The following is a 16,337-nucleotide window of genomic DNA, read 5'->3' on the forward strand; positions in this document are numbered from 1 at the left end:
CACTATATTGTACACCTGAAACTAATATTACACTGTGTGTTAACTATACTGGAATTTAAATAAAAACTTAAAAAAAATAAAATGTAAAAAACCCCACCAAGACCTTGGGTAAAGGAAGCAATTTCTTCATGTGGATTATAAGGTGTAATAATGGGAGGAGGGCACGTTGAAGTTGAATCCTAACTCCATGCTTTGATTCATAGACCTGTACATTCTGTCTATGGCACCAGCTGATGTCACTAGTGTGCCTTCAGAAAGTCATTTCAGCATCCTGCCCAGCAGGTTGCTTATGGATAAATAAATTCTGCAGGCGTGAACTGATTACCAAACTTTCTTTTCTGCAAAATGTCAAATGCAAGGATGTGTGGAAAATCATGACAACAAAGAAGACATTCTGTAACTTTGTGAATGGTGATGCTAGCAGAAGCATCGCAGGTAGAGAAGTCAAATCTCCTCCTAAAGTATGTGATTATTCCTGTGAACACAAAGCACTAGACAGTGCATGATGGAAGATTCTTAAGTAATAGATCTGCCATCAGGAGGTTGGCTGGTTTCCCTCTGAAATCGTGCTCTGCTTTGGTCTCTGCCTTTAACAAGTTGGGCATTTGGCAAGGTTTTAGCAAAATCAGCCATGATGGGGGAGGATCTTATTATCTGAGCTTATAACTTCCATCCTTACTGTCCTGGACCATTTTACAGGTGACCATTTAATAAGGTCCAGGATTTCTGAGATGTCTGAGGAAAGAGGCTGACTGACATCCACAAGATAGGTCACTGTGTCCACCCAGTTATTAATAAATACACCAAAAGTTGAAGACTCTTGGTGAAAAATGTGTAGCAGGAAAATAATAGAAAATTTTAGCCAAAATTGTGCTACTGTAACTGTGGAAGTATCGAATGTAATTATCATTAAGTCACTACTAAATTCAAAAGGCTGATTTTTGCACCTCAGCTCTGCTGTCCACCTTCTACAGCTCATTCTCTGTCCTGGAAGATTGGCCTGTGGAGACAAACTTGCCCTGTGGCTTCCACATATTGATTTAGGGGCAGGAAAGCAGAGGAATGAGATAGGGGTCAGGCTAATGGGCCCCGGGCCCCCTCTGTGAGAGCAGGACTGGCTGTTTCCAGGCAGGAGTGCCTCCTCTACTCAGCTCTTTCCTCAGTCTTCTGCCTCACCAGTGAAGTCTTCTGGTGGAAAGCTTTCAGTTTCTGTTCTCCATTTGCTACAATGACCAAAGATTTGGGATTTAAGTGTCAAACTTTTAAACTTTATCTCAACTTATAAAATTAGTATTTCCAGAATTATATTACTCTTTTTAGATTGGCCTTGAGGGAACTTTTTAGTGTGATAAGAAAGTGCCAAAACTGGATTTGGGTGGTGGTTGCACACATCTATATATTTGCTAAAAATCAGCTAATCATGTACTTACCATGAGTGAATTTTATGGTATATAAAGTAGACCTCCTTAAAGCTGAGAAAAAAAATCTGAAATTTCTGGTCTGTCTCGTGAATATTGGGCATTCTCTTCAAATACCAGAAAAAGTAATTGAAAAATATGGTTTCTTTCCCAAGTTCTCCCCACTCCCTGAATTTTTTTTTTTTTGTATTTAAGATGTCTTTAGAATGCGAAAAATTGCCAGTGTTTATATTATTAAATTATTAGCATGATTTGTAATCAATGTTGTTTTAGGATCAGGAAATTTAACTGTTAGGTAATTACAAGTTATTATATTAAATCAAATATCACTATATTAAGAAGTGTAATTAAAAATTCACGTATTTTGGCTAAACCAAAAATGCTTATGTATCATGTAACTCAACTCTAAAAGGAGTACAATTTCCATTTCCATGACTTTATGGGTTAATCAGGAAACATTTTTTAAAGAACCACATATGATATTAAATTCAATATGTGGTGGACAGTTGAGAAATCATGTGTTATCTAGGTCATGAGAAATAAACTTAAAAAAAAAAGAAAACATTTCCTCTGAGGTTTTCACCAATAGATGAAATTCTGCACCCTTGTTTGTACTCTGAGTGGACAATTTGAGGACTAGTTCTGATTAACAGCAGACTTATTATTTTTCTTATTACATATCATACTTAAAAAAAAAACAAAACGTACATATATACACACATATATTCACCCACATTGAAGATGCAAGATGAAGAAAGATACATGACATTGAATTTACAATTGAAAAAAAGGAGTTCTAGTCAAACGCCGCAACTTAAATTTAAAGGTATGAAATTCAGTTTTTTTTTAACTGGTGTGGGTTAATATGGGTATGGATTTAATATTGGTTAATATTAATACGAACATGAATGTGGACAGTAATTTCCAATATTCTGTTCTTTACTGTTCTTGGACTATTTTATTTGCTTTTCTCTCTCTGTCTCTGTCTCGTCTTTCTGTCTGTCTCTCTGTTCGTCTATCCCTCTATTATTTATCAAGGCGAGGGCTAACAATTATTTGCTTATTTTATTTTATTTTTTAAAGATTTTATTTGTTTGATGGAGAGAGAGAGCACAAGCAGGGGGAGTGGGAGAGGGAGAAGCGAAGCAGGCTTCCCTCTGAGCAAGGAGCCCAAATTGGGACTCGATCCCAGGACCCTGGGATCATGACCTGAGCCAAAGGCAGACTCTTAACCCACTGAGCCATCCAGGTGCCCCAGATTATTTGCTTTTAAAGTAAGATTTTGTGTCATATAATTTCCTAAGGACATTCTCAGGAAAAATACACAATCAGTTAAAATTAATAAAATTAAAATTAATATTTAGTGCCAGTCATCAACCTCCTTATCATTCATAAAAATGGCATCTTTAGTACTAGTTTTTAATTCAGCATGTCAAAAACATTAAAATATGTTTTTCACTAGGTGGAAAATTTTGTTTTGGAAAGTAGAGATACTAACCTGAAAGACCACAAAATGTAATGGCTCTTCTGTGTAAACTTTTTTTCACACTCAGTTTGTAGATGCCACTCTGAAACCAAAATGTGTTTTGGTTCAGGAAAGGAGCTCAGGAGGCTGCAAATAATAAATGTGCAACCCTAGCTATTTAAGTGGCATATTAATATTCATCCTTTACCAATGTATCCTCTGCTAATAGTAAAATTTGCTAATATTTAGTAAAGCTTACGGTATGATACACATTCGAATCTAATTGACAATTTAAACCCTGTCATTATACACAGGGCTTTTACTTAACTCTGTGACTATATATTTGTATATTTTTTCTCATGTCTTGGTGCTAATGAAAATAAGAAAGTACATTTTTTGCCACTATCTAAAGCTTCAGAATCACTATAGAAATAGTATTACTAATAATATAGCTACTTAAAGCAGATTGAAATGTTTTTGCAGGGGTTTTTTGTCCTTAGTATATATTCCATCAGGCAAGCACAGTCAAATTATGCTTTAAAATTGCTTGGGGGAGCCTGGGTGGCTCAGTCAGTTAAGCATCTGCCTTCAGCTCAGGTCACTATCTCAGGGTCCTGAGATTGAGTCTCCCCACCCTCCCAGTCTCAACAGGGGGTCTGCCTCTCCCTTCGCCTCTTCCCACCTGCTTGTGCGTGCACACGAGCTCTCTCTCTCTCTCAAATAGGTAAATAAAATCTTTTAAAAAAATTAAAAATAAAAAAATAAAATTGCTTGAAATACTTCCTTTCTACGGATTAGGACCCTTTACTTCATATTCCATTTCATTTTTAGGGATCACTTTTTTTTTCATTTTGACTACTTATTTTATAATTATGTATAAGTATACATATTATGCAATCATCACAATATACATATGCCTATTATATATTAGAATCATTTTATAATTATTTAAAACATTTATATATTTTCAAAGTCAAACCTATATAGCAAGGTACTTCCAGACATCTCCAGCTCCCAAAGATCCAGCTTCTGTCTTGCTGTTTTCACCCTGCTCTCTCCTTCCCACACACTTTAATCCTATATACAGCCTAATATTTCTCTATTAAGTGGATGTACCATAGTTCATTCAACTAGTTTCATTACTGGACACTTAAGATGTTTGCATTCTTTTTCTATTATATCCCTATTACAAATAACATTGCAATGCTTGCACATATGTCTTTTCATATATTGCCAATATGTCACTGGGATGTATTCCTAGAAGAAAGATTGCTGGACCCAATGTAAATGCTTATGTAATTTTGCTAGTTTTCCCCCAAATATCCCTCCACAGGATTGTACCATTCTATGCCATGATAAACATGAGTGCAAACATCTTTTTGAACTACTGATTTCAATTCTTTTGGATATACTCAGAAATGCAATTGCTGGATCATATGGTAGCTCTATTTTTAATTTTTTGAGGGACTGCCATACTGTTTTCCGTAGTGACTGCACCATCTTACATTTTCACCAACAGTGTGCAAGGTTGAATATTCTCCGCACCCTCAACACCAGTTATCTGTTTTTGATAGTAGCCATTCTGTCAGACGTGAAGTTATATCTCATTATGGTTTTGTTTGCATTTCCCTGATGATTAGTGCCATTAAATAACTTTTCACATACTTGGCCATTTGTAGGTCTTCTTTGGAAAACTGTCTATTCAGATCCCCTGCCCATTTTAAAATAAGATTGTTTGTTTGTTTTTCTAATTGAGTTGTGTAAGTTGTAAGAGTTCTTTATATATTTTGGATATAGACCCTTTATCAGAGAGTTATATAATTTTCAAATATTTTCTCCCTCTAGTTTGCCCTTTTTTCTAGTTCCTTGAGGTTTAAATTTAGATAGTTTATTTGAGATCTTTCTTTTAATGTAAATGTAGTTATTTATGGCTATAAAGTTCTCTCTTACAAGTGCTTTTGTTGCATCCTCTAAGTTTTATGTTGTATTTTCATGTTTGTTTCAAGATTTTTTTAAATTTCCATTTTGGTTTCTTCTTTGACTTGTTTTTCAGGACTGTGTTGCTTTATTTGACATATTTGTAAATTCTCCAGTTATCCTGCTGTCTTGATTTGTAGTTTCATACCATTGTCATTGGGAAAAAAATCCTTGGTATGATTTCAATCTTCTTAAATTTGCCATGACTTGTTTTGTAACTTATCATATGATCTATACTGGAGAATGTTCTGTGTGCATTTGAGAAGAATGTGTATTCTGCTGTTGTTGGATGGAATGTTCTCTGTATGTCTGCTAGGTCCATTTGCTCTAAAGTAATAGTTCAAATCCCAGATTTTTGTAGTGATTTTTTGTTTGGATGATCTATCGTTATTGAATGTGAGGTATTGAAGTCCCTTGTTATTAGTGCATTGCGATTTCTCCCTTTCACATCTGTTAATATTTGTTTAATGTATTTAGCTACTTTGGTGTTGGGTGCATATATATTTATGATTATTATATCCTCTTGATAAATTGATCCCTTTATCATTATATAATAACCTTCTTTGTCACTTGTTACAGTTTTTGACTTAAACTCTACATTGTCTTATATAAGTATAGCTACCTCTGTTCTCTTTTAGTTTCCATTTGCATGGGATATCTTTTTCTATGCCTTCTCTTTGAGCCTACCTGTATCCTTAAAGATGAAATGAGTCTCTTGTATACAGCATGTAGTTGTGTCCTATTTTGTTTTTTTAATCTATCCAGCCACTCCATGTCTTTTGATTAGAGTATTGAATCCATTTAGAATTAGAATAATTCTTCATATGAAAAAAACTTACTAATGCCATCTTATTACCTGTTATTTGGCTGTTTTGTAATTCCCTTATTCCTTTCTCCTTCTCCTTCTGTCTTCCTTTGTGAATTGATTTTTCATAGTGGTATGCTTTGATTCCCTTTTCTTTTAATGTGTGCATCTGCTGTAGGTTTTGCTTTGTGGTTACCATGAGGCTTATATAAAACATCTTATAGATATAAGAGTCTATTTTACACTGATAACAGCTTAACTTCAATTGCATACAAAAATTCTACCTTTTTAATGCCTGCCTTTTATGTTTTTGATGTCACGATTTACCTCTTTTTATATTGTGTATTCATTAGCAAATTATTGTATTATAGTTACTTTTAAGAATATTTTCTTTTAACCTTTATACTAAAGTTAATTAATTTTTTTCCAAACTTTTGTGGAAAACTTCCAGCGTTTCTCAATTAACTTAATTAGACAAAAAAAAAAAACTCTTGTGCATATTGAACAAGTATTCATCAATTCCTGCTTTATTTTCTAACATAAAGTTGTTGGATTTTATCAATTGCACTTTCTACATCTATTGGAATGATGATACATTTCTCTCTAGCTCTATTAATAAGATAAAATGAATTTCTTACTACTGAACAACCCGTGTATTCCTAGAATAAACCCACCATGGTCAAGGTATGTTTTGGCTACTATTAGTATATTTAAGATTTTTGTATGGACATTTAGGAGTGACTGATTGTAGGGCTTTTTGTTTTTAAATTATTTTTATTTTTATTTTCTGATGTTAAAAGATTGGTAAGTTAAATTCTGTACAGGAGAATTCTCTACAACTTCTCTACAGGAGAAAACACAGGTAATGAAAATGTTATTTCCTCCAAAATTGTAAGCCTTAATATGCCTCAAATTCATACTGTAAAGCTCAATTCATGATACTTGGGAGAAATAATTGAGTCTGAATTGAATCTGAAACGGCTTCCACATCTTTTCTCCTAATGTTTTCTGATAATCATGTGTTTGATTTTTTTAAGTGAATAAATGACATTTTTTTACATGTGCTGAACACTTTGAATTTATTGATTATAAATTTAATATATTAAAATATTAGAAAATAATCTGGGAAATGCAGGGTCGTCATTAATTGAATTATAATAAATCTTATTTTACGATCTTTGTCAATACTATAAGATAAAAACTGTGTACTAGTTCTCTGACATACTGTTTCATATGATTTATTATGCTTTTTCTTGACAGAGTTTAGCATCTTCAAATGTGGTTTTTTTAATTCCCACAGGTTTAAAGGGTATTTGGAACACAAATTTCAGTATTAATAACTCAATTTATTGACTGAACTCTAAGTTTAATCATAGTTATGGGGAGTGGTTCCTTATTAATTATTGTGATGCATTTATAAAAATTATCTTTGATGACATAAGCTATTATGCAAAATATAGATGTTCATTTACTCAGTATAAACTACTCATACAATTCCATAAGCTAAGTTCTTTTTATTTATTTTTTATTTTTTTTCTTTGTTCAATCTTTTTAATAACATGCACAACAAAAAATAAGTATAATTAGTGCCACTTAGCACTTGCATTAACAGTTATTTATCTTTAAGTTATAAAATCAATAGTTCATTCAAATTTAGTTTCCCTATACTTTTTGCCCAATTCACACAAAAACAATGTATTTTTTAAAAAGCATAATGACATAAAATTTTATCCAAGGTTGCAGTCTTCCATGCCGTCTTCTTCACACATCACATCTAGAAAATGAACTTCATATGCTTGATTCCATAAGTTTTGAAGAAAACCATTATAATGAGTGCCCACAATCCCAGAATAAAACTGCCAGGAGGATGCCAATCTTTCAGCTTTGGTTTCTGGTGAATTATCTGAGCTACAGGAAGTTGTTCAGCTTATTTCAGTGGTTCCATGAGTTCCTCATCCATCCAGTCTTTCTTATATCTGCTTTCCATGATTTCTAAATCTGGTTGCAAACTAATAGTCTCTCTTGTAATTTCCACTTTCCGTACGCTTCCAAAAAAATCAGTTATCAGGACATTTTTAGGATCCCTCTGAAAAAGATCAGTGCAATGTCCAGGGGTAGACACACAGAGACTTCTAGGACATAACTGAAAAAGGTCATTCATATTAGTTTGGCTAGCTGGATTAATTTCTTCCAAAAATTCCAAGACATAAAATGTGTATCTATCCATAAGGTGGACTCCAATTGCAGGATCAGGTTGATGCGAGAGTGAATCTTCTCCCACTTGGCTACTAGCTAAAGCCATTATGTTAGGAGAATAGAATCGTTCATACATGAATGCTCCTTGATAAGTATCAATAATAAACAGTAACTCCTTGTAGCGTCTTTTTTGCCACATTTGCTCAAAAGCATCTGCAAGTTCTATGTTGGTAATTTCTTCAGAATCTTGAAATTTCAAGAAACCATTTCCACCATGTCCTGTCATGTAAATAAGAATATTGCTTCTATCATCAGAAAGAAGACGTTTTGAGCGAGGAGTACTAGGTGGGATCCTGCCGGTTAATACCCATAAAAAATTTCCCACAGTTACCTCATAACTTCTATAACCCACTTCCACATCATCTCCATACACATTTAGTTCCATATTCTTGTGACTAAACACCGTAGCTGGTTTGGGATTTCTAGGGTTGCATGCCATATCGTCTGCAAGCATCAGAACAATGTGACTGTCAGGAATACCTCGCCTCTTGACACTTCTGTAAACAGAGAGAGTATCTGCAACATGCCGATAATTAAACCAGAACCGGGATGTACATACCAAAACAGCCCAGTTGTTTGTGTGGCCACTTCTAAAGAACTGTTCTGCTTGATCCTCGATCTGACTAGCGGCCAAGGTGCCGAAGGACAAAAGCAACAACCCTGCCAGGGTAGTCAAACCCTTGCTGAGAAAGCAGGTGGCCACCATGTTTCCCGGCTTCAGCTTCCCTAAGCTAAGTTCTTTTTGATGAGGTTGAGAAAAATAGCAACATATATACTTGAGGCCCTGGGTGAGACTATTTACTTTCTCTATTATGATATCCTTTTGTTCATTAATAGCCATCACTGAATGCACATCTTATCTCTAACATAGCAGCGTAGGCATATGAACAATAAAACAGTTATCACTCTTAAAGAGTTCACCATCTAATGAGAAGCTGAAACGTCATTATTGCATTGGTTAGAAAAGATTTTAGGATTTTTTTAGGTTAAAAGAACAAGTATCAGGAGTCATATTTAGTTCTGATTTGTATTACATCCTTAGTAGATGAAATAGGTTGAATGACTTGTGAATATTACATTAAAGCAAATTATTAATTAGAAAGTATATACTTATGTGAATATATATGTGTGTATCTGTGAGGCGAACGTGATAACCACTACACTACGGAAACGGGACCATATATGTGTGTATCTGTAAGTGCACATGAGCATGTGTGTGTGCACGCGCATGCACGCTTGGGGAATTATTAGGTGTATACATTAAAATTCTTTATCCACTAGGTCTATTATGTAAAGTATTAGCAATTTCTTAAGATTCAATATAACGTGCATCATAACTGCTCTCCATATGCAGTATTACCATTACTAAATAAAATAGGTATATATTTTCCTATTTATTTAGGTTTTAAGCTTTTGATTGCCTACTACCCTATAAAATTCAAAACCAATATTATATGTAATCTTATTATTACAGTTGCTTTCACTTCTTGGAAATGTACTTTTCTGAGCTAATTCATGTGATTAATCTCTCAGATTGTTCTGTGATGTTGCACTGGTATAAAATCTTATTGGGGATATCTGGAACAGTAAATGGTATTCTGGTTTTGACTTTGATCTCCCTGTCTTTACTGGGTAAGTTAAAAGATCTTAAATAAAAATATAGAAAATGTTTACTATTTTCTTATGACTCTTTTCATATTCATTCATTCATTTGTTCATTTTTTTGTTAACAAAGTCTTAATAAGAAGCTACTATGTATAAAGCCGTATACTCTACTCCATAGCAATGTATTTAATATGTAGGCAAATCAGGTATCTTGTCCTCAAATGGCATACAATCTAAAAGGAAGAAAATTGTGTGTGTGTGTGTGTGCGTGTGTGTGTGTGTGATGTGTATTGGGAAACCACATTTTTGGATTTCTTAGAAACCTGTGAATAGAATTTCATGATTTTTCTTAAAAATGTTTACATGTTGTATCTAAGATTGTATTTAGTTTATACTTTATCCTACTATACCCCAAGCATTACTACAAATTTCTGAAATTAAAAAAAGCCCTCAAAACCAAAAAACCAAAAAAGGAATAATCATGGTGATAAATCCCTAGTGAAAGAAATAGACTTTAAATAAGTAATTATGGTAGAATGGGCTAAGCACAGTGTTGTTGATTTCAGCAAAATCATGACATTAAGAAGGCATGGAAAGAGCATGTATACTCCCTAGAGTGGAAATTTTGCTTCATTTACTACTGTTTCACCAGTTCTTAGCATGATGCCTGGCACAGAACAGATCCTCAACAAATATGTATTCTATAAGTGAATTAATTATGTAGTATTTGAAATTATTTTTCATTAAATAAAATGAAAATAAGAAACTTTCTAGTTATCCCTTCAGTTGTTTCTTGTTCCAATCATCAGAATCATTCCAAAGAATCTGTGTCTGGAGCACTGCCCAGGGAGGAGATATTTACCCAATGCTAAAATAATTCTGTTTTTAAGTTTCTCAGGGAATATTGCTAAAATGCCAAGAAGCAAAGAATTCAAGTATCACCCAACATGATGATATTGGAAACCTGAAAATGAACAGTGGCACAAGAGGAAATATAAGTAATAAGGACACAAGCTACTGTGGTTCAAAAGCTACAGACCATTCAGGTATCTCTAGAGACTTTGGCCCCATAAAATTCTTTTGGCTTTCTAAGTTTGAAAAATCCTATTTAACAGTTATGCAGATTACATTAACAAATAAAGATTTGATATCAATCTACTTTTCATTCAAAACTTCATATACACATATAATTTATTACTCTTTTTGTGGTGGGAGGATAGTATCAGTGAAAAGAACATAACAAAGAGGCTCTTCCCTTCAGGAATTTAAAATCAAATTGAAACACACAAATACGGAAAGTTAATTGTGATTATAAGGCAGTATTTTAAATACTGCTATTTTTGTCTCTTATTTATTCAGTTTTCAAGTACAAAATGAATAAAAGTAATTATACACAATGAATGATTCATTATGATTTTATGCTTATAACTTCCAATTATACAAAATTTTAGAAAACTGTCCCTTCTACTTCCAATTTTGTTTTAGTTTAACTTTAAAGTGCTTAACTTTTTGGGCCTTCAACAATTTGTTTTATAGTATATGTGAGAAATGTGCAGATTAATTTATTTTATAATTATTTATCAAAGGATTTTCTCTAGGGGCGCCTGGGTGGCTCAGTCGGTTAGGCATCGGACTCGTGCTTTCAGCTCAGGTCATGCTCTTGGGATCCTGGGATAAAGCCCAAAGTAGGGCTCAGCACTCTGTGGGGAGTCTGCTGGAGTTTCTCTCTCTCCCTCTCTCTTTGCTCTTCCCCTGACTCTAAATAAATAAATAAATAAATAAATAAGATCTTTTAAAAAAAGGATTTTCTCTAATCCACTAGTTTGTGTTGTTCTCTTTATCACATATGAAAATGTCATATATATTATCATTTACTTATTGATACTCTTTTCTTTTGGATTATCTATCTGTTTTACAAGTCCCAAACTAATTGAAATACTGTAATTTTAACACTTATTTTAGACTCTGACTAGCTAATTCGTCATTATGTTGGGTATTATAATGGAACTTTTTCAGAAGTAAGAAAGCTTTGATAAGTAAACGTGGAATCATATAGACACCATTAAACTTTTATTAAAATGTCTAAATACTGTATATCAGGTTGTAAGATATTAATTTCTTATTACTTTTTTCTTCTTTTTTAATTGAGGAAATATCCACAAACATGAAGTTAACCATTTAAAATAAAACAATTCAATGGCATTAGGACATATGAATGTTCAACGACGATATCTAGTTCCAAAACATTTTCATCACCCAAAAAGAAATCCTATTCCCAGTAAGCAATTCCCCATTCCCTCTCCCCCAGCCTTTAGCAACCACTAATCTGCTTCCTGTCTCTGTGGATTTACCTATTTTGGACTTTCATATAATGGAATCATACAATATTTCACTTTTTGTGTCTTGCTTCTTTCACTTAGCATAATGTTTTCAAGGTTCATCCATGTTCTATCATATATCAGCATTTTATTCCCTTTTCTGACTGAAGAACATTCCTCTGTTTGTATAGGTCCACAATTTGTTTAAGATGGCAATACTAATCAAAGTGCTCTGTAGATTCAAAGAAATTCCTATCAAAATTCCAATGGCCTTTTTTTTGTGGAAATGGACAAGGTGATCCTAAAGTTCATGTGAAATTGGAAGAAATCCTGAATAACAAAAATAATCTTGAAAAAGAAGAATTAATTTGGAAGATTTACATTTTCCAGTGTTAAAACTTAATGGGATAGGGAGAATGAATAATGATTGCTTAATATTTACAGGGTTTCATTTTGGGGTGATGAAAATATTTTGGAATTAAATAGTAGTTATGTTTGCACATTGTGGATGTAATAAAATCCATGGCATTTGCACCTTAAGGTGATTAAAATGGTGAATTTATGTCACATGAATTTTACTTCAATAAAGAAGGGAGATTTTTCGGGGCACCTGGGTGGCTCATTCGTTAAGCGTCTGCCTTCGGGTCAGGTCATGATCCCAGGGTCCTGGGATAGAGCCCTGCATCGGGCTCACTGCTCAGCCAGAAGCCTGCTTCTCTTTCTCCACTCCCCCTGCTTGTGTTCCCTCTCTCGCTGTGTCTCTCTCTGGCAAATAAATAAATAAAATCTTAAAAAAAAAAAAAAAGAAGGGAGATTTTAATGGCCATAAGTTTGAATAGTTATACTGACCTGAACTCATATTTATTCATACAATTTACTTTCTCTCGTTATTATTCCAAAGTCTCAGATATTTTCAATTGAAGACCTCAGTTTAATTTAATTTAAGAAAATCAAAGAACTTCAACTTGTAATTATATAGGGGCTGGAAAACTATTATTTTCGATACTATTTAATATCAAAAAAGAGTTATTAAGGAAAGATTTATGCACATAAGACAAGGAGAGAAATCTTAAAGCTTTATATGATTAAATTCTAAGAGAATGGTATAAATAATATTTAATCTCACAAGTAGCATTAATGCAATTTACAGCTTAAATGGTTCATGTTATTTTAGTAATTACATTAGAACTGGGCATGAAAAAGAAATCCTCTTTTGTCTAAGTTTTGCTTCATCTTATGAAATTAATTTCTTAATTCCCATGAATTATCATTTGTAATTTGGAAATCTTTTAAATCTGAGCACTCCGTTAGAGTGATTTTATCGTACAGCTCCACTCTTATTTATACGACACAGAAGTATTCAATTTTCATTGAATACACATGTAACTTAATTTTCTTTGTTTCCTCCATTTCCCTATAGGGTTGTGCCCATCTGAATGGCTCAAATATCAAAAAAAGTGTTATTGGTTCTCTAATGAGATGAAAAGTTGGAGTGACAGTTATGGGTATTGTTTGGGAAGAAAATCTCATCTACCAATCATTCAGGACCAACTTGAAATGGTAAGTGGTTTAGTGTCAGGGTTATGACATTAATCTCTGTGCAGTTAAAAATGGTATTCCTCAAGACAATTATCATATGATCTCACTCATATGTGGAATTTAAGAAACAAAACAGAGGATCATAGGGGAAGGGAGGGGAATAAAACAAGACAAAATCAGAGAGGAAGACAAACCATAAGAGACTCTTAATCATAAGGAACAAACTGAGGGTTGCTGGAGGGGAAGGGGGTTGGGGGTGGAGTAGCTGGGTGATGTATATTAAGGAGGGATTTAGTATGGATTTAGTATGGATTTATACATTTTTTTACTGCTTTGTTGATGTAATGAGCACAGGGTGTTTATGTGCAACCGATGAATCACTAAACTCTACCTCTGAAACTAATAATACACTATATGTTAATTACTTGAATTAAAAAAAAATTATGCTAAATGAATGAAAAACAAATGGCTTTCCTCAAGGGTGCCTGGGTGACTCAGGCAGTTAAGCATCTGACTCTTGATTTCAGCTCAGGTCATGATCTCAGGGTTATGATCTCAAGGTCCTGACATCAAGCTCCACACTCAGCACAGAGTGTGCCTGGGATTCCCTCTTTCCTTCCTCCTCTGCCCCTCCCCTCTCTCACACACTCTCTCTCAGGCTCTCTAAAATCAATCAATGAATAAATGAAATCTTTTTAAAAAATGGCTTTTCTCAAATTTCTTCCCACCCTTCCATTAAATTATCATTTATCTCAATCACTGAGTTTTTGGCACCCTCCTAATTTTTGTGCTCAATGCCAGTGCTTCACTTGACTCATGCTAGTCCTGGGCTGAATATTCTTATTCAATTTACAAGTGATATATATGTATGTGTATGTATGTAATAAATATATAGTGTGTGTAAATAAGTTATGAATTGATTAGTATAAGAATATTCATGTAGGATGCTAATTGTCCAATAAAATTCTAAATCTTAATTAGTATGTCTACATTATTAAAATATTCTGTTCACTTAGTTACTCGTTACTCACTTTTTAGGCTTTTATACGGAAAAATCTAAAACAAACAAACTATGTGTGGATTGGGCTTAACTTTACATCACTGAAGAGGACATGGACCTGGGTGGATGGTTCTCCATTTGATTCAAAGACGTGAGTCCAAAAACACTGTCTGATTTACTGTCTATTATAGAACTTATCTCCATAAAACACCTCTAAGTCCACCAAAATCAACTCTGAAATAATTTTTGATACTAAGGAATTTGAAAGGATGAAAATTGATTTAATGTTCACTGGAATAATGATGGATATTTTGGTTTTGTTTTCAAAGCAAAAAGATTTGAAAACAGTAATCATTGTGCATTTATTGTTTAAAGACTACACCATATAAAAAAATGGAAAGAAGACTAGAACAGAGATATGGACACAGATTTACTCTTAGCTCTGTCATTTCTAACAGACTCTCTGGGAACTCTGTGCAAATCACAGAGAATAAGACTAAGTTACAGAGATATTGTAACTTTTAGTGAATCAAGGGATTTGAAAATGCCCTAAAATCTGAATGGCCTTTCAATTAAGGGAGGGTATTAGTTGAAAACACAAATGGATATCTTTGGCCACAATGATTAACAATGAATTTATCCCTTCTTCTACAGATTTTTCATAAAAGGACCAGCCAAAGAAAATAGCTGTGCTGCCACCAAGGAAAACAAAATTTATTCTGAAACCTGCAGCAGTGTTTTCAAATGGATTTGTCAATCAATCAATAATCAATGATCAAAGTTTTTTGCCAATTAGGTTCTAATATTAATCTTAAGGAGTAAGAATTTAAAACTACAATTAAAAAATAGAACTGCAATTAAACAACAAAATGTCTTCTCCATTTTCCCTCCATCATCTACCTTGGTTCTAACCTTAGAGTACACCATGTAAACAATCTAAAATATTCCCTTTCAATGTTTTACGTGGTAATATAATCCAGTGTGAGTCCATGCATTCATACTCAAGATTTTTATTCATTTTTCATTTTACAACAAATGTGATCAAATTATATCTGCTTTTCTGTATTGTGCTTGTTTAATTTGTAACAATATCCTATGCAAATTTCATATAATTCTGAGTTGTGCTTTAGTATGGATTTATACATTTTTTTACTGCTTTCTTGATGAGCATTAACTTTGTTCTCAAGTTTTTTCTACTGTAAACTATGCTGCAGTAAACGTTCTGAATATCTTTTTAAAAAGTAATACCTGTTATTTCTTTGATATAAACCTTAAAACTGGATTTTATGACTCAAAAGCATTAAATATGTTGTTTTCTTTAGATTTTATACAATTTTAAACTAAATTTAGAAACTATCATAAACTTATAAAATTACAGGTACAGCACAAAAGCACTTTCCTTCTTCCTGAACCTCTTGAGAATTACTTGTCAGATTGATACATTTTATTATAAAATTTCAAGTATCATTGGATACTTTTGTGTATATTTTCTACAAAAAAAATCCCTTACTTAATCACAAATAATGATCAAAATTAACAAACTAGCATTGACACAGTGCTACCATCTAATTCTCAGACTCTCTTTAAGGTTTGCCAATTGTCTCTAGAGTAAAAGATCCAGCTCAGAATCATCTTCTGCGTTTAGTTATTATGTCTCTTTAATCTCCTTAAATCTAGAAGAGTTCTTTAGCCTTCCTTGCTATTCACAACTTGACACTTCTGAATACTACAGCCCGGTTATTCTGCAAAATGTTCTTCAATTTGAATCTGTCTGATTATTTCTCATGGTTATATTCAACTGCTCCTTGGCAGAAACAGTGAGAAGTTCTCACTGCATCCTTTCTGACGGCACACACATTTATTTGTTCCATTGTTGATGCTATTGACTTTGTTCACATGCTTAATCTGATGTCTATCAGACTTCACTGTAAAGTTTCTCTTTTCCCTTTGTAAT

At 33.3% G+C, this 16,337-nt stretch overlaps 2 protein-coding genes across 2 annotated transcripts; one reads left to right on the forward strand and one right to left on the reverse strand.

Annotated features, from left to right (window-relative positions):
• Positions 1-2,159: 2,159 nt before the first annotated feature.
• LOC116623544 (killer cell lectin-like receptor subfamily F member 1) lies at positions 2,160-15,158 on the forward strand. Its single transcript, XM_032390765.1, has 6 exons — positions 2,160-2,244; positions 9,455-9,553; positions 10,417-10,572; positions 13,265-13,404; positions 14,422-14,534; positions 15,038-15,158. The coding sequence occupies exons 1-6, from the start codon at positions 2,160-2,162 to the stop codon at positions 15,156-15,158; spliced, it is 714 nt and encodes a 237-aa protein (XP_032246656.1).
• LOC116623611 (GPI-anchor transamidase-like) lies at positions 7,411-8,642 on the reverse strand. Its single transcript, XM_032390900.1, is given in 1 exon segment — positions 7,411-8,642. A coding segment is annotated over 1 exon segment (1,188 nt). The 5' UTR covers positions 8,628-8,642; the 3' UTR covers positions 7,411-7,439.
• Positions 15,159-16,337: the final 1,179 nt, after the last annotated feature.

This window comes from Phoca vitulina, unplaced genomic scaffold, assembly GCF_004348235.1.
Source record: "Phoca vitulina isolate PV1807 unplaced genomic scaffold, GSC_HSeal_1.0 scaffold59, whole genome shotgun sequence".
In the NCBI taxonomy this organism is placed as follows: domain Eukaryota; kingdom Metazoa; phylum Chordata; class Mammalia; order Carnivora; family Phocidae; genus Phoca; species Phoca vitulina.